General features: G+C 41.8%; 1 protein-coding gene across 2 annotated transcripts in view; it reads left to right on the top strand.

Moving 5' to 3' along the window:
• ARB2A (ARB2 cotranscriptional regulator A) overlaps positions 1 to 25,851 on the top strand; it is a 401,267-nt gene that overhangs the window by 177,129 nt on the left and 198,287 nt on the right. For both annotated transcript variants that reach the window (XM_064140251.1, XM_064140250.1), the window contains exon 7: positions 8,872 to 9,090. In XM_064140251.1, the coding sequence (XP_063996321.1) occupies positions 8,872 to 9,090 (219 nt within the window). The remainder of the gene's footprint in view (positions 1 to 8,871; positions 9,091 to 25,851) is intronic.

Here is a 25,851-nt window from a genome sequence, read left to right as displayed (position 1 = left end):
ATACTAATTTGCAAAGTATTTGCAGTGAAGACTTGCTCACATTTAAGAAATACCTATCTGCTCTTGCTAAGCTTTAAGTGGTCATCAAATCCATAGCAAGAGTTCATTTTTAATTTACTTTTTTTTTTTTAAAACTACAATTCTATACATCCCTGCCAAGGATATTTTTTTTTTTCCTCATCAATCTTTGTAATTTAAAACGTATCAATAAACAAAATCATTTTTTAAAGCTATATTTTATGTATACAAAAGGGTCACAGATGGTAAAAAGATTTGTTACCGTGAGGTAGTGTAGCATTTTTGTGATTATAAAATTAATCTGTCTCTAAATCTGTTTAAAGAGTTTTTTGCTATATAATGAGCAATATAAATTATTAATATTTTCATGTTCTTAGGGACTTTCACAGCCATAATTTTACCAACACAGCTGTTTGACCCAGTGACATCATGTTTTGCATATTTTTGCATTTTAATGAGCTAGTCATTTAAAAGGTTACAAAGAAACCATAACTCATAAGTAATTAAATTATTTAGCAGAAGAAGTATAAGAAGATCTTCTGACATAGGTCACTGTGGGAAGAAAGGAGCATCAATGTGCCGAGTTGCACCTGTTTGTTGAAGATAGGTAGAAGCCACAGGCTTTAGTTTGGGATTACAAGTGGCTGTTTTCTCAGGGAAGTGGCTGAATGCAGGCACATACTAGAACCAGCTGAATTTTCTGTCATTGAGGAGTTTTAGGCTGCGGCCACAAACACTGCTCCACGCTAAATGGGAGTTGTCTTTCAAGACATCTTGGTTAACTTCAGGATTTTACAGAAAACAGTTATGTACGTGATGTATTTTCCTTTACAACTGAAATAGACAATTTCTAAGAGATTGGACATTTGATCTTTTTTTTCTCTTTTTCTTCCTCTATAGTAGTTTAATACATGTAAATTCTTGGAGATGAAAAGTAAAGCAGAGGAACTCGGCAAGTTGAGTTGCCTTTCTGCAAGCTAAAGTTGTTGCAAATCCAAACCTCTCACCCCTTGGAAATATCCACAGTTTAGAAAGAGAAAATGTTTGCAGGGAAAAAAAAAAGTTTAAGTATTACAAAAGGGAAGGAAATGGTTTGTATTTTAGAGTGAATATACTTACTTTTCCATATTGTGCCACATTAAAAAATTCACACTTGAATCCTTTCTGGGGCTATGTTTGTCATGAAGTACAAATGAGAATAATTAAGGCATCGCATTCTCATGGAGGGGGCAGAGTAGATGGGAGAACGAATCTGCAGTTGGAAACTTCTGCTGTCAGCTAATGGGATGCTTAGAAATTCCACAGAAACCTTTAGAAAAAAAAAAAAAAAAAACCAAAAACAACAAGCTGCAGCACACCTTCATCTCTGCAGCCTAGCTGAGCACCTTTGCACCTTATCTTCAGAAAGTAGCTGTATTTCTCCTTGGCTTCCCCGTCAATAAATTAGAACCAGTATTTAGTGGTTACTTGTGTGGGTTCCTTGGAGATAGTTCTGTTTAACATTGCATCTGCTGTGTTGCTTTCAAAAAGTTAAGTTTTCTATACATCTGGATAACTTTTAAATTCAAATCTTAGTGAAAAGAAGTGTAATATGCTTGAAGTTCTCATTTGAGATCTTGTACCCCCTGTGAAGCTTCCGAAGTTGGTTTGTTGGGGTTTTTTTTAAGTAAAATAATTTCTTAAGGGAGAAGGGGGAAAAAAACTTCCAGAGTGCAGACTTAATTACAGAAGGGATTCCTGTGAAAGGTATCACTGTAAGAGTCTGGTCCTTTGGGGTGACTGGTGGGTTCATCTTGTCACCACAGGTTGTGTGGACCCCAAAGCTGTGTGCACTTAGTGAAGAGCAGAAGCTGCAGTTGCAGTGGAAGGATTATTTGCAGCCCTGTATCCTGCCTGTGTGTCCAGAGTGAATTCCCTTCCATTCAGTGATTTCTCCAGATAGCCCATCGGGGAGTGGTGGTTTGGCTGGGGTTTGTTCAGCCTCATCTGGAGCAGTCTTTAAAAGTGGATATAGTTGTTTTCTTTTAATTCACAGAATTAAGTTAATGCCATAGCAGTTTCTTGTGGTTTGCTTGCCATGAGAAATAAATTATCTGCCAAAAATCCTAGTGAAATTGGTGCTTGCAGAGGCACAGAAGTTCCCTACCAAGAAAACAGGGTACAACTAAAGGAGTGAAAAAAATCTTCTGTAATTCATCTATTTGTTCACTTGTGGCCTTGGGAAACAAACATCATAAAACAAGATTGCAGATCTTTTTGTGTAGACGTATTTGGCTTGCTAACTATAGATAGAGGTAAAACTTTTAGTTATTCTCAAAACTTTTCATCAGCAAACTCAGAATGTGGTGCATAGCTGATCTGGTGTGTTTGGGTTCTCTTTTTAAGCTTTGGTTTGTTTAGCTGTGCTAGCACCAAATTAACAAATAAAGTAAAACATACTAATGGCATGTTTTATGTTTCCCAGCATCAAGATGCTGCACATGGTAAGGTAAGATGAATAGGGTTCTGCATGCAAATAGACAGGTAGCCAATGCAGCGAGGAATTAGAAGGCTGTAAGGGAAAGGAAACGAAGAGTTTATTGTTTTTATAGCTCTTATATTCATTAAAAGTTAGTAACACAGCAGGTGACAGTTTGGGTAAGCGTAAAGTGAATGTTTTGAAATAAATAGCAGTTGGGTGACCTGGGATGTCAGGGCTCTAGACAAGGGTGTGTGTTTGTCAATATATCCTACATGTTTTACAGACTCCTCAGGGAACAGGGGAAGATACAATTTCACCTTTTCTGTGCCAAAACATTTTAATTATATCTTCTTCCAAGTACAGCGGTTCAGTAACCAAGGAGCTGACATTGATGCATGTGTTGATAAAGCTGCAAACATTCAAAATGAGATTAACAAAGATTTTGAGGAAAGGGTGACAGCTAATTTTGCACAGTATTCTGCATCTAATTCAGGTCAGTGTAATGATAGAATATTTTATAACTGTTGTGTCAACCAGAGGGACTTTTATGATGCTTTGTGTGCTGCAGGATTTGTGTATATGAAAGTGTAGTTCCTAATACATCACTCAAACAGGTTATAACTTTTTTATTGAACGTCTATTGGTTGTAGCCATAAACAGGAATAAAGTTCAGCATTTAGAAGCAATTTTATATATCCATCAGCATTCATCATGGTAATAGGTTCCTTTTGTCTAATTCACCTTGAAAGTATTGACTTCAGATGTGAAATGGAACCAAAACCACCCTGCCCGTTTCTGCGGGATTGCTACTTAATATTTGCACGCACACACACACAAAAAGATGGGGATGGAAAGTTATATGAAGAGTATTTAAATCATCAAACTGTAGTTTCTTTGTGTTGTGTGAGACCTTTTGAGAACATCTCAATGTATTTCTGCTCTATTCTCCTCCTTGTTTGAAGGCAACTGACATTCTTCTTTCACTTTTCTTTTTGTTTGTGAAATTTTCTCCTTTTTTTTATCCACTCACTTCTCCATCTGCTTTCACTTTTGTTTGCTTGGGCCGTCTCTCATCCCAACTTGATAATGAGGAATGCGGTGTGACCCTGACCTCTATCAGCCCATGCATGACCTTCTGACTCCCCCACATAACCTTTGACCTTCTCTTTGACAGCTTGATTAATTACCCTGTGTTATGATTTATGAGTAAGTGCTATGTAAAAATAATAGACAACAGGTGGTCCTCCAAAAACTTTTTGTGCCATGTTTTCTTTTCCTGCCTAGCTTGATGAGCTATTTTAGGTTGGGAATTTAGTGGGACAATGTGCGTTTGGCAGTAAGGCAGCATTTTTACACACTTGGACACAGTGCTGGAATTCAGGCAGCCGAGGTGTAGCAGGGATGGAAATATCACAAAAGTATTAGCAGGGTGCAGTTGCCAAAATGTACATTGGGTGGAAAGGGAAAGCAGAGTCAACTGACATTTCAGGCGTTTCGGTCTCAGGTCACGTCTTGAGAAAATTGCTCAAATAATGGAGGGGACATTTTTCAAGCTGAGCTGCATCTCCAACAGCTATGTTTACTTTAACGCTTCGCTAGTGACTTCTGATTGGTTGTCATGACCTCATCCCACTGTTGCACCTATGATGTTGCAACAGTAACGTGGATGCACCCTTCTCTTGAAAGAAAAAGATGGGAAATAAGCACAAGATGCATCTTTCAGAAAGATGAATGGACCTTGTTGTGTCCATTTTAACCACGGACGGCTTTAGGATCTGAGCTCTCTTGAGTTGAGTTTCCCCTGGGAACTGACTCCAGTCATGTTGCCAGTGATCCAAGCAGAAACCCAAACTTGAAAACCCAGGTTGATAAAGCTTAGGATAATGATCTCTGTCAGACCCGTGCTCACAATTTGAAAAAGATAGTTGCATAGGTCAGAAGATTCCTCTCCAGCCCTGACCTCTGTGGCCACATATGGTGTCCCATCTTGGTGGATTAATATGCAGAGCTGCATGCTTTCAGCTCATTATTCATGTGGCTGGTGCAGAGGAAGTTGCAAAAGATTTGGAATTTACCTCAGATACTTTGTAATTCTTTGGGTTGTTTTGGTTTTTTTAACCTTACTCTTGCTGTCAAAGGCAATAATTTTGGTATTCCTTCCATTTCAGACATCTCACTTGAACTTCCAGTGAGAGGCAGAAAGTATTGCTGCATTTCTTACCTAGCTATTGTGATGGAAAGGGCCCTTCTGTGTTATTCTGGCTCTGTAGTAAATGTACTGCAACCCAGAACCAGGATTCTTTCCAACACTTGGTTGGGTCAACCTGTTTCTCCTTTCGTTGTCATTTGCTGGCTCCATCATAAGTACTTTGTCTGTTTATTTTTGCTTATGTGCATACCTATTTTTATTCTCATCTGTTTATAAAAACATAGCATTTTATATAAATACATTGTTTTTAATATGTATCTATATAAATAAATTTATATAAACATGAAAAGTGGAGTTTGCACATGTAAACATCTGCTCTACAACTAGATACCTAGAAGTAGTGCTGGTAGTGTAGTCTATAGATTCCATTTTACTTACACTGAAGCATTGCAATTTGGGGAAATACCTGTTAATTGCATGTTTTAGTCCAAGAACTCTAATTGTACCCCCTGAACCCACAGATCAGAGGCCGAGATTTGTATTTATCAGTGTCTGTCCTGATTATTGTGTCTCATCACAGATACACTAATGGGGGATGTGGGCAGACCTTGGCTTCTGTGAGACATCTGTATTCTCTCAGACATGTGGTGGAGCACAGGGCTTGGCTTGTCTCAAGTCAGCCGAAGATTGATGGAAAAGGGGGGTGAGGAGGATAGAGGAGACAGGTTATCCTGAAGTTTAGCTTTTTACCATGGAAAAACTTTGCACTTTATTGATTTCTCTTTCTGTGTGTGCTGCAGTTACCATAATCTGGGAACATACTCAATGTGTTACTGATGATGGATTAAAAAACTTGCTTGCATATTACAGGGCACCACAATTTAACAATACCGCAAGCTCATCATAGCTGAAACTGGTGTTTTTTCGTGGCATTGTGAGGCATATACTTCTGAATACAACTTGAGGATTCTTTGTAAGGGATCAGTTCTTTCTTAGCTTCATAGTCAGGCCAAAGACTACATTTCTTGCCTGTTAATAAAATTTGCTAAAGACATTTTTTAGATACTAGTGCTGAGCTTTGCATCAATTTGCACTCTATTTGTGAGGAGTCCCACCTTTATTTTAATGTTCTGGTCACAGTGAACTAATTTAATGGTACTGCTCTGCCCACATGAAATCCATTATTTTGTATTTAATTGCACTAAAAGCCACATTGTTTCTGTAGAAGGTATTTTGATCTGAGTATTCCTTTCCATCCTGAGTAAGAAAGGTTATCACAGGGCACAGTTTTAGCAATAATTGTGTTTTCCTATGTTACTCTCAAATCTCCATTCTGGTGCCAGTGCTTTAATCTTGCAATTTAGGATGCAGAGGTACAAGGAAAAAAGAAATACAATACATCATGTAAACAAAACACTCTGAAAAGAGGTAAATTTCCTAAAAGAACATGTAATGAATTCTAAGATTTGATTTTTTTTTCTCAATTGTGGGAAAACCTCTCTCAGTTAATACTTAATTATTTTAAGTATCTGAAGTAATAATAATAATAATAATAATAATAATACTATAGTGTGAAGAGAGATATGTTACACTGTTTCAAATCTAATTGATAAAAATCCTTTAATTGATTTATGAAACAGTGCATTTAAAAATAGAATCATATTTCATCTGTTGGTGTCTGTGTGAAAAATTGACATTGTGTCCTCATAAAATTGGACAAATGAGTCATGTAATTTTCAGTTACATAATCAATAACTTAGACAAATTCTACTTCTTTGATGATTTATGTGGCTGTTTTGTGGTCAGCTTAAAGCAGATGCAGTTTCAAATCCCTGGAACACTGGCAGACCTCAATAAACACATGAATTTTGGGGTTTGGGGTTGCATAGAGAGAGCTGAAGTGAATCGATACGTGGAACATCTCTGCTGAAAACGAGCGGGTCAAGAAGATGAACAGCCTAGGGAGCCCCAAAGCCACTGCAGAAACTTGGTCGTGCCCTCTCACCAGTGAGCTCAAAAACCATCCTCTTCTCTAAGATCCGTCATTTAAGGGTCTTTTTAAGTGGTCTTCTCCCTGCGATGTATTTGGGAGCTGGAATTATCCGTGCTGGAGAGTTTGGGTCTGATATTGGCGTATTAGTGTGACATTATTCTAATATTAATGTGACAAGATTATTATATTAATGTGTTGATACTATTACATTCATGTGTCAATATTATTCTATTGTGTCAATATAATTCCATCGTGTCAATATTGTTACTGTATTACTATGCCAATACTAATGTAATATTAATATGACAATTCTAATAGGGCAGTATAATACATAAACCTTCCAGCTTGGAAAACTGGGGTCATTCGTATTAACGTAATCTACAGTGGGCATGAGAAGATTTTAAACTTTGTCTTTCCTTTCCTCTCTGCCCTTCCCCCCCCCCATTGTTTGCTTATTTATTTGCCTGTTTGTTTGTATTTATCCCAGCTCAACCCCCTCAGCAGGGAGGGCAGAGGAGGGACATGACAGGAGACCACTTACTCCCGGCGCCGTGTCTAGCGAGGAGGCAATTTTCTCTGTGGCCTGTGGTGACCTTTTTTGACTAGGTCCCTTACACCAGAGACAGTGTCCTGAATGCCTCTATTTCACCCTGTTTAGCAGAGTGCAACCGTGCCCTTTAACTTGGTTTTTGGTGGGAGGAGAAGCTACGGCAGACGTTTGAGAAGGGCACAAGGACGAGGGGTAGGAACTCCCTTCAGATGCGATTTTGATAACTAGTCGAGTGTGTCCAACTGTAGAAAATCACTGAGTGACAATCTGTCTACCTGACAGTGGCCACAATGCGCTACAAGGTTTGTGAATGGCTCTACAGATTAGAATAAAGCAAGCCCAAATAAAGTATCTTTTGTTGGTGTGGGCTTGGTTTGCTCTGGCCAGCTAGGTATGGGGACCTCTTTGATCCTCGTGCCTCACCCAAGTGCGAGACGAAGTGAAAAGCTGGAATGAAGCTGTTCAGTTAGATAATTAACACAGACGTTCCCCAAAAGTAAATCTTTATTAAAATTCACTTTTAAAGGACAGCTTTGGTTTTGGACTGGGAACCCGTGTTAACTTTAAGGACTCATCTGCTAAGTGCGCGCGCTTCTCTTTTTCCTCCTTGCACTTGGCGATCGTATCTTCCACAAACAGTACAATTCTCGTGTGATTTGCCATCACTTAAAAAAAGCCATCACAAAATGATGGCTGATTTGTTCGAGATTTATTTCTCATTCATAAATTCACGTAGTTTTCAACACCAAAAAAGAAAAAGGAAAAAAAAAAAAAAAAAAGAGGCAGCTGAGGTTACACTCAAAAAGCATCCTGCAGATCAGAAATTTTCTCTGGGGTTTGTTGAATACAGGGCATTATCCCAGATGAAGTTTTTTTTAAGAGCAGATTTAAAGGTGCACTTAAAAGTCATCCCTGCAGTAAAAGAGTTGCCTTGTAAGCAACAGCACTGAGTCAGTTTTGGTATTGATTCATTGTTAGTGCTGCTATTGGCTCCTGCGTGATATGCTTGTTGTCAACTAGACAAAAGATTTTACCTTTTTTAACTGCAGTGAATAATTTTCACATGCTTTCTTTAATATATATTATGAATATATATATACACATCTATATATATATAAAAAATCTGCTCTAAAACTTCCACTGGGATTATGTCCTGTATTTCGTCTCTATCTATATAAAATATATAGATATATGTATGTGAAACCTCTCCATCCTTTTTACTTTAAAGGTTTGGTGTTTTTTTATTAGCTGTATATGAAGCTTTTTATTCGTTATTAGGTAGAGTTCTTAGAATAATATCTTGGTTTTAGGTCTTTTGCTGTTTTTCTGAAAGAAAAAGGGGGGGGGAAATCATATAAAGTGCTTATGAATAAAACAACATATTAAATTATTTTAAAGGTAAAACAGACTTCTTCCAACACTGAGGGATGCATATGAGGATAAGTGCACACACAGACACATATTCACACATCAATATCCCTTTAATGACAGAACAGAAACAAATAGAATATTATTTAAATATCCCTTCTGTACATTATGTTGTGTGAACTCACTGGAATATATATGAAAGTTTTCAGGGGCATTAAAGTAGATGCAAAGCATTTCCAGGCATTAAATCTCCCTTTTCATATTTCTTCTTTTTGTGTGTGTGTCTGTGCATGTGTGTGTGTGCGTGTGTGTGTGTTTCTCCTCTGAAACAGGAAGGCTATGGAGTAATAGTACTGAATCCCAATGAGAACTATATTGAAGTGGAGAAGACAAAAGCCCAAGTACAGCCGTCTTCTGATAGCTCAGATGAACCTGCAGAAAAGAGGGAAAGAAAAGATAAAATCCAGAAGGACACAAAGAAGCGACGTGACTTCTACGAAAAGTATCGAAACCCACAGAAAGAAAAAGAAACTATGCAGATGTACATCAGAGTAAGTTTGCTTTGGCTTTTTTGCCCCTCTCTGGTGATGCCTAGATGTGTTTACTGTCCATACTGGCTAATAAACAGCCTGCTATTTTAAACACAAAACACATTACTGAGGTTCAGAGTTCATACAGAGTTCCTGGCTCTCTATTCTATTGTTATTTTATGTATTTACCTACCTATTTATTTATTATTTTCAGAATTTTTGTGTGTGTTTCACTTATTGAATGTGGAGTTTTGGAAGAGTTACAAAACATTCCTTTCCAATTTCAAACTTCAAAATGAACCCCAGAGGAACTTACAGGTGCTATCAAGACAGAGAATGATTTAAGGAAGACTTGTCCAAAAAAAAGGGAGGTGTACGTAAGAAACACTTTCTGGTGCAGCTCAGGCGAGGTATTAGCTTCACATGTCGTGTGTGCATTTATTGTATTATATTGTCTTATACTGGGGAGGCCTCAGTTATAGCCTGGTAGGTTATTTTAACATATTACCTGCTGAATTAATAATGTGTTGTGGAAAATACCAGTGCTCATCTTGTGTGGTAGCAGATTTACCCCTATAATGTATTGTTTTCATATGAGCAGCCATCCATTGTGTTTCAGCTGAACTTCTGAAGGCAGATAAAGGAGGAGAGTTATTAATATCTTAATAAATATTTAAGCTAGAATAGTTCGAGAATGGTGTAATGAGGAAACTCTGTCCCTTGCTCTTTTCTTACTCAGTGAACCTTTGCACTTTGTAATGCTACCAGCATGGGATCGTTATAACAGTGCTTCCCGAGGATTTCTAATTCTGCAGGGGGCACAAACAATATTATTTGCACTTTGACACATTCTACTTCATATACATACTATGCATTATACATTCGGGACTGACTCATACAATTTCCCGAGCCCTCATTATGAAAGTTAACATTTTCATTCAGGGGTAAAAACATGTCAGAAATGCCACAGAGTAGATGGAACAGTTAAAAAAAAAATATCTGCCTTTTTCTGGTGTGAAGCAAAGAAGAATCCAGCAAAAGGCATGTTAGAAGCATCTGAAGTTTTAACCCGTTCCTATTGTGATTTAGGAGCTATGCTGGCTGGTTAAAAGGGTTTGTAGTTTGGGTGTGAGGTTTTTGGTAGTACCATAAGTATTTCTTTGGTTTTTGGGAAATACTTTATATGAGAAACAAAGAATGGATGCACATCTCCAAAGTCAAAAGCAGGGCACTGCTTTTTCTATGCGCTGCTTTTTAGGAGGGATGTCATTCTGCCCACCAGTCAGACCCTGCTTCTTTAGAGGGGTGACTAGCCATGTCTTGAGGTCTGTCAGAAGCCAGTGGGTGATACTGTTGGATGGTCCAGAAAGTCGTTCAGTCAACACACTCTGGTGTCTACTTGTTGAGAATGAACGTTTTCTTTTTGGTAATGTGTTTTCTCCAGCAGTTCCACCTTCTTGTGGCTCTTATGCTTGATGAAGGATGAAATTTGACTTTGGGAGATCTGACCCCCAAAATATCCCTGACTCCCATTTTCTGAGATTGACTCTATTCAGTTCCCTTCCAACCAAGGAAAGAAATAGTGTAAGTTTTAGTGAAAGAGGGAGTGGGAGTCTCCTTTCTTGTGAGAATTAACTAAAACTATGTTTTACAACATGGTTGGTGTTTAGTTCTTAAAGAATTTTGGTTTATTTTCTTTAATAGGCAGTAGTGCAGAGAACTTTTTGACACAGTGAAAAATGTCCCTGTCTTGGTGTGTGATAGAACAAGTTACTGCACTTTACTTGCCTGTTGGTTTCTGACACAGAGCTGGACCACCAGTAGTATTACACTGACTCTGTGGAGCAGAACTGCTAAGTCTATAGTTGGTTGCAAGAGGAGCTGTGAACGTAGGTTGCTCTGCTCCACCTTTCTGGCCACAGGCATGGTTATCCATCTGTCAAGGTGTCGTGTGATGCAGACAAAATGATTCAGTGTGGTGTTGCAGCTGGTTTGGGGTAATCTCAAAAGGCAATTTAGATATGACTATGACTTACTGTGTAGTATAGCATAGTCCTAGACATGATCCTGGGTAACCTGCGGTGGGTGACTCCGCTTTAGCAGGTGGTTTGAAGTAGATGACCTCCAGAGGTCCCTTCCAATGCCCTGCCATGATGGGATTTCATTCACTGTGCTCTTGAAATAAGATGTGTTCTCACTGCACAGAAATCTTTAAGGGTGGCATATGCTTCATAATGATCTCATGGTCAGGCATTGGAATAGGTTGCCCAGAGAGGTGATGAAGTCACCATCCCTGGAGGTGTTCAAGAAACACGTGGATGGGGCACTGAGGGATGTTGTTTAATGACTGTGGTGGTCTTAGGTTTACTGTTGATCCTGGAGGTGTTTTCTAACCCGAACAATTCTATGATTCATCCAAGAGTTTTGAAAGCCCTGAAAGAGCCTTACATCATTTTTGCCAAGCAGGGGAAACTGGTAGAGAGAAGTCCAGAGAGGACTGTCCTCAGTGGTGGAGTTGCCGTCCCTGGGGCAGTTCAAGGCAAGGTTGGACGTGGCACTTGGTGCCATGATCTAGCCTTGGGCTCTGTGGTAAGGGGTTGGACTTGATGATCTGTGAGGTCTCTTCCAACCTTGGTGATACTGTGATACTGTGATACTATTAAGGGAAAAATTCTTTATGCTGGAAGAATCATTTAGGACTGTTCAGTAGTAAGAATAAATACCCTCAGTTATGTTTTTGCAGGGTCTTAGAGAGCTGTTGTGATCTGGTGAGGAAACACCATTTGAACAAACCAAAGCTGCCAGGGTGAAGCTCCCACTTGTGTGGTTAGATTTCCCAAGTATTGGAAGGATGCTTCATTTCTTGTTTTCCTTTATTCTCATACTAAAAGTGGAAAAAAAAAAACAACAAACAAAACACAAAACCAAAAACCCAAAACCAAAACAACAACAACAACAACAACAAAAAATCAGACACCAACAGCACCACCCTTGACAAAAATAAATAAATAACAATTAAAACACCCACCGGAAAAAAAACCCAGCCACAAGCCCCACAACAAATAGCTGGAATACTTCAAGACTACGTAAAAGCAGAGCCTTAATGTACAAAATCTCAAATTGCACTGGTTTGTCTTTTTTTTTTTTTGTACAAAATGAGTACAAATAAAGACGGCTAAAGGAGTGTGTAGTGCATTAAACACAGCACTTGAAAGATCAAAGTGCTTATCGTTTCATGCTGGAAGTTTCCTTAACTACGAAATAATGTACTTTTCTGGCATAGATTACAGCTTGTTAAAGGCACTGATTTGGTCTGGGCAATAAACATCATGTCAAACATTATGGCAGAAAAACCTGCTTAATATGTTGGGTAATAAGACAGGATTTTTTTGTTCTTGGAAACATCTGCCAACTGAATCCACGAGTGAAGACAGAAAATGTCATCAGTTCAGTAGCAATCCTATAAATTTGGTTTCTATTTTCTGTCGGTGCAAACCAAGGGGAAGGAAAGGAAAAAAAACAACCCCAAACCCAAACCTCCAACTTCTTGATTATCAGCGTTGACTATAATAATTTATGGAATTAAAGGAAAGCGTTTTATATAACATGCTAATGAGTGCATATGAATTTTAATACTCTTACTGTTCAGATTTTAGCAAAAGCATTTTGCTAGCAGATCATTTTAAAAGTGTTTGGGTTTTTTATTTTTGGGGAGGGAGGGTTGGGGATTTTTTTTTTTTTTTGTGGGGTTGTTTTGTTTTTTTATTTTTTGAATGTGTTGAATGAAGGATTGAGTCAAGTAGCTAAACATGTACATACATCCTTTTAAAAAACACATATTTCTGTCCTGAACTGAACAGATACTACCATTTTTCCTTAGACCACCAGAGGCTGCTGCTGTACATATTGGCTAATGCTTCCCCCCACACACCCCGCTCCCTGCCTCCCGAAACTTAATACCCTAAGCCAACCTTCGTTTATTACTGAACTAAACTCAAAATCTCTACTCTTCTTTTTTCTTTCTTTCTTTTTCATGTGGAAACTGATCATACAGGCTGAAATTTGACGTGATTATTCCCTCTGTCCTCCCAGCCATCTCCCACTCCCTACAGATTTTCTCACTGACTGTGTCTTCTCGATCTTAAAAGACACTTAGAAATGTAAATCAGTGTTTATCCTCCCTCCCCCCCCCCCCCCCCCCCCCCCACTTCTAAACAGCATTCACCACTTAAGTGTACTGAATAGGTTCTGAAATGTTGCTCAAGGAAAAAAAGTGCAAATCACCTAATTTTATAATAACAGTAATTTGCAGCAATGTTGTTGCCACAGGAGGATATCAAAGAGGCAGTGAAGTGAAGATCTACCAACTGATGGGGTCAGGTTTTCTGGGCTAAAGGGAGAAGTCTTTCCTACTCCTCTGTGCAACGAGTTTGGTCTTTGTCTTTTTTTCTGCTACACTTAGCTGCCTCCATAATTCATATCTTAATTCCTATCATAACTCTCAGGTATTTTGTCCCATTTTTTTTCCTCCACCAAGCCTAGGTGCATTCATAAGTCTTACTTTAAAAATACCTTTTCCACAAATGTTGTCATTTCAATTCTTACTTTAAATATTATTTTTCTAGGAATTTTGTCTTTTTTTTTTCCCCCACCAAACTTTGCTGCCTTCATAATTCTTACTTTAAATACTATTTTCCTGGGAATTTCTCCCCCTCCCCCCCAAGCTTGGCTATTTTCATAGTTCTTACTTTAAAGATTCTTTTTCTAGAAATTTTGTTCTTTTTTTTGGTTCCTCTCCCCCAATCTTAGCTACTTTAATAGTTCTTACTTGACTTATTATTATTGTTATTATTATTGTTATTATTATTATTATTGTTATTGTTATTATTAAAATCTCCCCCCTCACCCATCAATCTTTTCTACTATAATAATTCTTACTTCAAATATTTTAGTTTTGTTAAGAAATTTTGTCCTTTTTATTTTTCCCAGCAAACTTAGCTGCCTTCATAAATCTTCATGTATTATTTTTCTAGGAATTTATCTTTCGAGTTTTGTCCATTGGGCTTAGCAACTTTCCTAATTCTTGCTTTAAATACTATTTTTCTTGCAGCACACTCCAACGGTGCTATTTATGCCAGCAGCCTAGCGATGAAATTAAATTGATTTTCAGACCTAACGCACTCTTCATCAATAATTTTCCCCTCTTTCCGCGAGAGATTTAAATAGGAGAAGATCATGTGCAGCTAATTAATTGGTTTCACTAAAAATGGATGCATCAGGATGATCTGTGCCAGAATTGAGGAGAAAGTGGTAAAAAAAAAAAGAGAAGGCAGGTTTGTTCCTACATGGTGACGGGCGCGGCAGCTGCTGCTGGTGGGCAGGAAATCCTGGCAGGCGCGCGAGCACAGCGTTGCCATTTCTGCTCATTGTTCAGCACGGCTGACACCAGGCATCTCCTGACTGAAGGTCACCACCGAGTGTCCTCTTGTGCAGGGTGACCTTTTGGTGCAGCAGATTGATTTGGCATTGGAGACTGGAGATGTTTCCTCCCCCTCCTACACCCCGCCTAGCCGCAGTCCCGCCAGCTGCACGGGTCTGGCCCTGTGGAAGTCCCCCGGCAGATGCAGGCTGCTTCTGCCCACCCTGTGACTTGGCAAGGTGTGTTCCTGCTTTCATCCAGAGCCTCTGTGGCTGCATTAGCCTGCTGCTGAGACCCAGCTAATAAGGCCTTTATTCCACCAGAAGAGACAAAATGACAAGCACGAGGCAGACAGCTCCCAGGAGGTGAGGGACATGCTCCAGCAGAAAGATGGTGGCAGACCTGAGCATCAGCACTCAGGCCTCCAAAGTCTCAAATATTTGTGTCACAATGACATTTTTTTTCCCTTTTACAGCCATCAGCATTACTTTACCTAATACCTCTCAAACAATACATTTTTACTTTGTCCATATTTGCCTTTTGAAGTCCATTTCTTCCTGAAAGGAGTTTGGAGTGAGGTGGGGCTCAATCGGGGCTCAAAGAGGAAAACAACCTCCATTTCCATGAGAGGACGTTTAGGTTGGACATGAGGAACAAGTTATTCCCTTCCAGAGGAGGTTTAGGTTGGACATGAGGAACAGTTTCTTCCCCAAAAGGATTGCCAAGCCATAGAACAGACTGCCCAAGGCAGTGGTGGAGTCCCCATCCCTGTAAGGATTGAAAAGTTGTGGTGCTGAGGGAGATGGCTTACTGGTGACCTGATAGTGTTGGGTGAATGGTTGGACTTGAGGGTCTTAAAGGTCTCTTTCAGCCAAAACAATTCTGTGGTTCTATATTCTTGAGAAATCTCTTTTACTTCCAACCAAGAGTAAAAACGTGCAGGCAATGGAAAACTCCTGAGAACTGCTTAGAAACTGCCATGGCTTTATTATTCTTGCCTCACGTCCCACTGATCACTCAGTGTTAGGAAGACTGCATTTCGTATGCTGGGATACATGAGAATAAGTCTTATTTCATGGCTTTGGCCAGCCTGATCTCTGGTATAGTGTCCCTGCCTATGGCAGGGGGGGGGTGGAACTAGATGATCCTTGTAGTCACTTCCAATTCTGAATGATTCTATGAGTCTATTATAATAATAACAATAATAATAATTATAATAATTATTATTATTTGGAGGAACCAGAAAACTGCAGACCTGTCATGCCATTGGAATGAGCTGCCCAGGTTGGTGGTGGAGTCACCATCACTGGAGGTGTTCAAGAAAAGACTGAATGAGGCACTTAGTGCCATGGTCTAGATGACTGGTTAGGGCTGGGTGCTAGGTTGGACTGGATGATCTTGGAGGTCTCTTCCAACCTAGTTGATTCTATGATTCATATGATTTCAGAGAAAAGGAGGCTGAGAGGAAACCTCATTGCTGTCTACAACTCCCTGAAAGGAAGCTGGAGCTGGCTGGAGATTGATCTCTTCTCCCGGGTATTGTGTGATAGGAGTGGAAATGGTCTGAAATTGTGCCAGGAAAGGTTTGGGTTGGATATGAGGAGCAATTTATTTGCTGCAAGAGTGGTTAGGGATTGGAACAGGCTTTCCAGGGAGGTAGTGGAGTCCCCATGCCTGAAGGTGTTCAAGATACGTGTCATCATGCCACCTGGGGACATGGCTTAAAGGCTATGGTGGTGTTGGGCTGATGGTTGAGCTCAGTGATCCTAGAGGTCTTTCCCGACCAAAACAATTCTTTGATTCTATGACAATCTGGGTGCCACAGAGTACTTTGGACACCTGAAGAGACCTGTCTCCTGACTGACCAAACTAACCTGATGGCCTTCTAAGATACCATGGCCCAATGGGCAGAAAAAGGAAGAGCTGTGGATGTCATCTACCTTGACTTCAGCAAGGCTTTTGATGCTGTCTACTGCAACATCCTCATAGATAAGCTCAGGAGATGTGGCACAGGCAGCTGGTCTGTGAGGTAGATTGAAAAGTGGCTCCATGACAGAGTTCAGAATTGTCATCAGTGGCACAGAATCAAGCTGGAGGCCTGCAGCCAGTGGTGTTGCCCAGGAATCAGTCCTGGGCCCAGTTTATTCAATAGCTTTATCAGTGACCTAGATGAGGGCGTTGAGTACACCCTCAGCAACTTCACTGATGGTACAGAACTGGGGGTGGCTGACACCCCTCTGGCTATTCAGCCTTCCAATGAAATCTGGACTGTCTGGAGTGCTGGACAAAGGCTAACCACATGAAGTCCAACATGAACAAGTGCAGGGTCTTACATCTGGGGAGGAATAACAACAGGCACCAGTACAGACTGGGGCTGCCCTGCTGGAAAGCAGCTCCGTGGAGAAAGACTTTGGAGTGCTGTTGGGCAGCAAGTTCTGCATGGGCCAGCAATGTGCCCTTGTGGCCAAGATAGCCAATGGCATCCTGGGGTGCATCAGGAAAGTGTGGCCAGCAGGGCTAGGGAGGTTCTTTTCCCCCTCTTGTCTACTCTGGTGAGATCACATCTGGAATACCATGTCCAATTTTGGGCTCCCTAGTTCAGGAGAGACAGGGACCTGCTGGAGAGAGTCCGATAGAGAGCCACGAGGATGAAGGGGGGAATTGAGCATCTCCCCTTTGGAGAGGGACTGAGAGCCCTGATGCTGTTTAGTCTGGAGAAGAGAAGACTGAGAGGAGATCTGATCAATGTGTACAAATATCTGAGGGGTGAGTGTCAGGTGGATGACTACAAACTGGAACATAAAACATTCTACCTCAACATAAGGAGAAACTTTACAGTGAGGGTGACTGACCACTGGAACAGGCTTCCCAGAGAGGTTGTGGAGTGTCCTCTGGAGACTTTCCAAACCCACCTGAATGCATTCCTGTGACAACTACCCTTGGTGATCCTGCCTTGGCAGGGAAGTTGGACTTGATGATCTCTAGAGGTCCCTTCCAACCTCTAAGGTTCTGTGATCTGTAATTCGATGCTCTGACAACATGTAAGACCTGCACCACCAAAGACCTATACCACAGCTAAACAGCTAAAAGCCAAGCAAAGGACTGCAAAGCATCTACAGTGGCACTAAGCACCTACAGTTAGGCCTCTGTGTCATTCTTAAAGGACCAATAAACTTTTAGTTCCTACAGTTGTTTCAGTGTAACAGGAAACACATATATGTGTCATATCTAGTTCTATAGGTACTACCATGGAGAGGCATCATACGTTAAATAGGTAGGGCAGGTAGAGTGTGAGCTCTACTTGAATATATTCAATAACATATTCAAAAGTCGATTAGTGTGTGCAGTTAAATTAGGTATTTTAAAAACCCCTGAGATTGCTGAAACTTCTTAGAGTGTGTTTTGCATCCTCTAAAAGTTTGGTTTGTCTTCTTTTCCTTAAGTGAGAGGCACAATCATTGAAGGGAGATTTTGAATCCCTTCAAGAGCACCCACTGGCATCTGACAGGAGGCACTGCCTGACTGAAGATCATAGAATTGTAGAATGGTAGAGTTGTAGATTGGAAGGGACCTTCAAGACCATCTAGTTCCAAACCCCTGCCATGGGGACACCTCCAGACCGGGTTGTGCAAAACCTTGAATACCTCCAGGGAGGGGACATTCCCAAGCTCCCTGGGCAGCCTGTTCCAGTGTCTCACCACCCTCACTGTCAAGAATTTCTTCCCCTCTGCATTCTCAACCTCCCCTCCTCCAACTAACCGTGGAGTGTCCACTTTTGCAGGGCAGGGTGGTCCTTGGGTGTAGCAGGTTTATTTATTTGCACTGCAGATTGGAGCCATTTCCCCTTCCTACTTGCAGTTCTGCCCGTGGTGTGGCTCTGGTGGGACCCACTCATTGTTCTGCTTTACACAAGTCTGATTTAATCAAAGAAAATGTGTGAGTCAGGTCCATCCACCTTTGGTGGTTTGCAGTTACTCGTTACACATTGCCCACAAAGTCTGCATTGCGGATCCGGCTCCTAAAACGTGAGACAAACCATGGGAGCTTCCAGAAGAAATTACCAGCTTGCATCTCTTCTCCCACCATGAGCTGTGTGGTGCTTCTGTTGTGCTAAAAAAGACAGAGAATGTTAGGCTGGTAGGCACTGGAACAAGCTGCCCAGGGAGGTGGTAGAGTAATCGTTGCTGGAGGTGTTTGAAAGTTGTGTGGATGTGGTACTCAGGGTTTAGTGGTGGGATTGTGAGCTCTAGGTGAGCTTGATCTCAGAAGTCTCTTCCAATCTCAGCAGTTCTGTGATTCCATGTCTGGCAAGTCAGAATTGGTATACTTGACTGGTTAGTGAGGTAATGATAAAGGAAGGCAGCTCAGGGCAGAGTGAATTTACTTGTTGAAAGCAAAGGTGAATACAGTTATTCAAACATCTTGTACTCAGGCACTGTAGAGTAGTGAAGGACTGAAAACACCTTTTAGACCTCCTGGCCCATCATCCTGGTACTACAGCTTGCTCTCTGCAAGTATGATTTGTCACTGGTCTGACAGAATCAAAGGATAATGGTCAGGCCCAGAGAGTGGTGGTGAATGGTGCCACATCCAGTTTGGCAGCCAGTCACTAGTGGTGTTCCCCAAGGATCAGTGCTGGGCCCAGTCCTGTTTGGTATCTTCATTGATGATTTGGGTGAAGAGATTGAGTCCAGCATCAGTAAGTTTGCAGATGACAGTGTGGGCAGGTGGCCAAGAAGGCCAGTGGCATCCTGGCCTGTATCAGGAACAGTGTGGCCAGTAGGACAAGGGAGGTTATTCTTCTCCTGTAGGACAATGAATCTGGTGAGAGGCCTGGAACACAAACCCTATGAGAAGAAGCTGAGGGAGCTGGGGTTGTTTAGTCTGGAGAAGAGGAGGCTCAGGGCGGACCTCATTACTGTCTGCAACTACTTGAAGAGAGGCTGTATCCAGGTGGGATTTGGTCTCTTCTCCCAGGCAAGCAGCAATAGAACAAGGGGACACAGTCTCAAGTTGTACCAGGGGAGGTCTAGGCTGGATGTTAGGAGGAAGTTCTTCACAGAGAGAGTGATTGGCATTGGAATAGGCTGCCCAGGGAGGTGGTGGAGTCGCCGTCCCTGGAGGTGTTGAGGAAAAGCCTGGCTGAGGCACTTAGTGCCATGGTCTAGTTGATTGGATAGGGCTGGGTCCTAGCTTGGACTGGATGATCTTTGAGGTCTCTTCCAACCTGGTTGATTCTATGATTCTATGATACGAGAACCATGACGTATGAAGGTCAGGAGAACATTGATGGAGTCCTAAGAAATTCATGTCAGCAGACAGGAAACCAGGGCACAGGGCACAAGGTACATTCAAGGATGTTTTCGCCTCATTTGCTACAGAAAACAAAATGTAGATTAAGGAAAAATTATGAAGACAGGAAAAAAAAAATCCATCTCTTTTGGGGCGAAGATAAGTCTGGTAGTTCCTCTGTAGCCTGCTTGGCTGCTTGCAGTGGTGACAGCTGCCAGTGGGGCTAGGAATAGTGGAGGAAACAGTGGCACAGAGGAATGTGAAATAAGCTGCCCAAAAGAAATGTCAGCTCCCTGCAACACAAACGTGGCTGGCAATTTGGAGAATTAATTATTATAGCCCTGTAGTTCATTAAATTTTCAGAGCCTTGCAAGTGAAGGATTTTTTGCTAACTAAAATCCTTACTTTTTGTGAATTTATTTACTGTGTGATGTTATTTTGAATTATTTACCTCTTGAGAAGAAGGTTATCATTTCACAAGCAGAGAATCGCGCTGCACTGTGAGCTCTGAGGAGAGTGGAGTCATGACCTCCATCCTTGCTGTGCCTTAGTGATCTCAGCTGCTGATCAGCATGCCCTGAGGACTACCTTTTACCAACTTCAGAGCTGCTGACTTCATTTCCACAGTGTCCAGACAGAAGTCTCTCCTAAGGTAGCTTATATGATGATAACACATTCAGGAGTGGTGGCTAGCACCCCATCAGGCTGTGTTACCACTCAGCTAGACCTGAACAGGCTGGAGAGGTGCGCAGAGGGGACTCCATGAGGTTCAACCAGGGCAAGTGTAGGGTCCTGTCTGTGGGGAGGGATAACTCCTTACACCAGTACAGGTGAGGCGTGACCTGCTGGAGAGAAGTTCCATGGACAGGGACCTGGAGTGCTGTTGGACAATAAGTTCCCCATGAGCCAGCAATGTGCTCTTTTGACCAAGAAGGCCAGTGGTGTCCTGAGGTGCACAATGAATTGTGGTGCTCTTCACCAGACCTGTTGTCCAGACCCTTCACTAGCTTTGCTGCCTTTCTCTGGACACACATTAGCACCTCAATGTCCTTCTTGGAGTGAGAGGCCCAAAACTGAAACCAGTGTTCGAGGTGTGGCCAAACATAGGATGTATTAGACTGGAAACTTCCATTTGTAACAGAAGTTAAAGGTTTAATCAGTAGATCCAGTCAAATATTGCAGGCAAAAAATTGAACTTTCACAGAATCATAGAATGGGAGGGGGTTGGAAGGGACCTCCAGAGATCATTGAGTCCAAGCCCTCTGCAAAGCAGGATCACCTAGAGCAGGTCACACAGGAACACATCCAGTTGGATTTTGAATGTCTCCAGAAAAGGAGACTCCACAGCTGCTCTGAGTAGCCTATTCCAGCTCTCCAGCACCCTAACAGCAAAGAAGTGCCTCTTGGTATTGAGGTGGAATCTCCTGTGTTCCAGCTTGTTCCTTGTTTTATCACTGGGCACCACCAGAAAGAGACTGTCCCCTTCATCCTGGCACCCACCCTCCCAGACAATACACTGGTACTTCTGCAATGTTTTTCTTCCTTTGGACTGGTGTTTCCTTTCAGGATGCATTTTTGTTCCTGTCTCTTATTTTTTTATACCTGCTGTGTAACTGACTAATCTGATTTCATGGATCTTGCAAGCTCAGCCTGTTTCATAGAAAAGTGGGCAACTGACATTATCACTTAATTGTGTCACCACCACTCTGTTCTTAGCCTGGTAAAACAAGAGCCTTAATTGCATGTAGACATTAAGAAGACAGATATTTACTTCCTACAGGGATCTGATTTGCTGAGGAATCCTTTTGGAGTCAGCACATTAAGCAATGACGAAATTTAGCAAAGCTTAGGCTGAATGAGTAGGCTTGAAAGATTTCTGGGTTCAGCAGTTAACTCTTTGGTCTTATCCTCTGGTAAGTTACTGTCCTTACTCATTCCAGCTTATGGTGCAAGACACTCCACTTCTCTCATTTAGAAAAGCAACAAACACATTTGATGGCAGCATCATGGTATTCACCCTGTGTCACACAATCATAGAGCTGGTTTGGTCAGAAAAGACCTCTAAGATCATCAAGTCCAACCATTAACCTTAGACCACCATGACCATTATAATTATAGAATGGCTTAGGCTGGGTGGAACCTCAGAGATCCTCTAGTCAAACCTCCCCACATGGGCAGAGACACCTCTTACCTAGACTTAGCTGCTCAAGGCCTCATCCAACCCAGCCTTCAACACCCTCAAGGAAGAGGCATCCACAACTTCCCTGGGCAGCCTATTTTTGAATCCCCAGGTCCCAAAGTACCATGTCCACACATGTCTTGAACACCTTCAGGGATGGTGACTCCATCACCTCCCTTGGCAATGCCCATGTTTAAGAGCTGTTGCTTATTTTAAAATCCTTTAGCAGTGAAGACCTTGGCCTTCCTCTAGCTTACATTTGCTGCTTGAGGCTCTTAGTGCCATGGTCTAGTTGATTGGTTAGGGCTGGGTGATAGGTTGGACTGGATGATCTTGGAGGTCTCTTCCAACCTGGTTGATTCTATGATTCTATGATTCTACTGCTTTGCCTCAGGTGGGCTAATAAGTAGCTCTGACAGATTTTGATAGGAGGTGATCTTGATACAAGAAGACAGAGTTCTCTTGTGTTAAATATCACTCTGCTGTGGGGGGTTGCTTGTTCATCATGTTTTGCTATCATTTCCTTTCTGTTCTCAGCTATTCCAGCTGATGAAGGCTGGATGTTATTTGGATGGATTTTTAACCTGGTGAGGCCCAGACAGTATAATCATTGGAGAGGAAGTTCAGAAGTCCATTTTATTCTGCTGCAAGAGTGATGAATAACTGTAATGTGGTTTTCTAACAACACTGTGAAGTTAGTTCCTGTTTCTACCCAAAGGTAAAGTCACCTGGCAAAATTCAGGTCTGCTAAACTCAGAAAAAAGTGACCACTGCCTCAGTTGTGCTGGGGGTCCACAGAGCCCACAAAAGTTGGAAAGAAAAAGTTGTGACCTGGAAAGAAAGTAAATTATTTCATATCCTCAGAAGTAGCCATCTGCAGGACTTCTATGGAGTGTGCTTAAGGGTGCTCCTTCCAAGGGCACATTGTTTAAGCACTGGGGAAATTCCACAGTTTAGTTCTGATGTGCTGGAACTGTAGGGTTTTCCCTTTTTGGTTTTGCTTGAAGGTGTCCAAAATGGCCAGTCCTAACTGGCATTGCTTTGAGGGTAGTGTTGGAATAGATGACCTGTCAGACATGCTCTCCAGATGATGAAGTTCAGTGGTTCTACATTACTTAGTTCCACTTGCCCCCTCAAGTGTTTCAGTTGTGAATAGTCTTTGTGGACATTGTGAAGAGAAGTAAATTTCCCGTTCTTAGAACATTTAGTACTTATGAAGTTGTGGTTGGTCATAGAATTTTAAGTCATAGAATCCTAGAATGATTTGGGTTGGTTAAGATTATGAGGCACAACTGTTAACCCACCATTGCCAGGCCACCACTAAACTATGTCACTCAGCACCACATCTACATGGCTTTGAAACCCCTTCAGGTATGGGGACTCCACCACTACCCTGGGCAGCTTGGGTCAGGGCTTCACATTCTGGGGAAGAAATCGTTTCTCATGTCCTACCTACGCCTTCCCTGGTGCAGCTTGAGGCCATTCCCTCATATCCTATCATGTGTGCCTTGGGAGAAGAGACCAACCCCTCCCCTTATGGAGAGCCAGAATATTTCCCCTCAGCCTTCTTTGGTCCAGGTGGAACAAGCCCAGGTCCCTCAACTGCTCCTCACCAGACCTGTTCACCAGACCCTTCACTAACTTTGTTGCCCTCCTCTGGACCTGCTCCAGCACCTCAGTGTCATTCTTGGAGTGAGTGGCCCAAAACTGGTGAGATGTGGCTTCACCAGTGCTGAGTCCAGGGGAAAAATCCACTTATTAAGAGCAGGGTCTGGTGATTAGACCAAGAAGTCTACCTGATTGCTAATGGTTAATACCATGTGGTCTTGCACAAGTAGCTGCAGAAATGCACCTTGAAAGACGTAAGCCCCTCCAGGCAGGCAGTGATGTTGGATTTTTAACACTGCTGCACTGAGCAGAGCAATCATAATTTCTTTAGAGACAAGAAATTCCCTGAGCCAGATCATCTGCTTAAATTTGCTGAAGGACCTTGGAGCAGTACAGCAGGAGTTGTTTTTTGTTTTTTTTCCACAGATGTTCTCCAGATGCTACTGGCATGCCCATTTTTCAATAATAGGAAGGATACAAGGGCTATCTGTGTCCTTCCTACTCCCTCTCCTTTGTTATATCTTTGGCAAAAAATAATTTTGTCTACATTGTTAATTTGAGCCCACAAACCTTTATTTTGAACTACAAAGCTGTTCTTGAGTTTGGGGAAGAGGAAAAAAAAATGCCCCGTGACATTCAAAATTGAGTATTTGCCAAGTGTGTTGTTTAGCAGAGGAGATGAAGGGCAGAATTTAAAAGGCTGCAACTTTATTAGTGAACAGTGATTTAATTCAGCTTGGGCACAATGTTTCTGAGAAGATTTTGTCTGCACTGTTGATTTCAAAGTGAGACTTCAACCTAGGTCCCAGCTGCAGTCCTGTCCATTAACCATGTGTTGCCTTGAAGCTCTTAGACAAGACCCTGGTTTCTTCTCATCTCTTAAACCTCATGTTCATAAAGGTTTGTGAGTTACATATGTGCTGTCACCTCCAAAAGTAATCCATGCTACTTAGTGGCAAGAAAGTTTTGGGTGTTCTGGTGTTGTGGTGGGACATCAGGCGCAGTCTGGGGGATTTACAGAACATCTGGTACCTAGCAACTGTCAGTTTTTGCTGCTCGTTGTCAGGTTTGTTAGTCCACAAGGTTTAAGATTTAAAATGAAATGGTATAGAGAAGTTTGCACTACAGATGTAAAAAGTGCAAAAGCAGCTAAATACAATAAATATGGATTGTTAAATGGTGCCCAGCTGTTGCTGACTGTAAGAGCTTCAGAGCTCTTCCAAAGTCTCTTAGCCTGAAAATCTGGGTAGTCAGCTCCTACAGGACATCTAAGACCAGAGGCAACTGACTCAGAGCATTCTTGGGGTATACAGCTTTTGCCTTCACATCATTAAGGACAGATCCTGCAACTGCCCAGACCCATTCTCCTGCACAGCCTCTCTCGTCTCTCATGCAGGTTGGAATGAGTCCTGCTTATCTTTTCCTGTTTATCCACATGGCATTGCCTGCTACCGAGCACTGGGATATTTTGTGGTAGCAGGGGGATGTGGTGGGTTGCCCTTGGCTGATTGTCAGGTGCCCACCCAGCTGCTCTTAACATGCCCCTGCTCAGCTGGACAGGGGAGAGAGAATGCAACCAAAAAATGGTGGTCAGGAGTGCCACAGTCCAGAGGAAAGAAATTAACAATATCTCTTGTTCAGAGGAGCAACAGCTATTCTTACCTATTTCCATGTTGTGGAATTAAGGTACAAGCGAGGCCATAAGTAAGACCATTTATTCAAGGATAAAAGTGAACGAAACAGAGAAAGAGCAAGAAGGAGAGAGAAAGAGGGAGAACGGGAATAAAGAAGAGCAGGAAAGGGATTATATTACCATCTGCTGCAGGCAAGAGAGAGAGCCCAAGTCTAAGTCCTTTTCAGTTTTGTTTTGTGTTGTCCAGGGATGTTTATCCAGCAGGTGTGGTGTTCTTCTTCGGGAGTTCTTCGAACAGGCATCATTCAGGTCTTACAGCAGGCAAAATGTAGGGCATGGCATGGTCATTGGTGGTGGTGGTGGTGGAGAGGGCATTCCTGGGTTGCAGTTTCCAGGTTGAATGTCCATGGTGAAACTCCCCTTCTCACATGGTTACTACGGCTGGTATTGACCCAGTGTCTTTTATTCAGTTCTCTGCAGCAAGCCCTGACCACATTGGTCACGTTAATGCATAAGTGACTGCCAGGTGTGTTATCAGTGAGCATCCCATCAGGCAGGTCATTTATGCTTACAACAATTGTTGCTCATCCCAGTGCAAAATCTGCAGGAGTCCTGTGGCTCCCTTCAAAACACATCCAAGCAAACTACCTG

Source organism: Pogoniulus pusillus, chromosome Z (assembly GCF_015220805.1).
Source record: "Pogoniulus pusillus isolate bPogPus1 chromosome Z, bPogPus1.pri, whole genome shotgun sequence".
NCBI classification, from domain to species: Eukaryota; Metazoa; Chordata; class Aves; order Piciformes; family Lybiidae; genus Pogoniulus; species Pogoniulus pusillus.
Note: the sequence above shows the minus strand (reverse complement) of the source record. Positions and strands in the feature narration are given on the sequence as shown.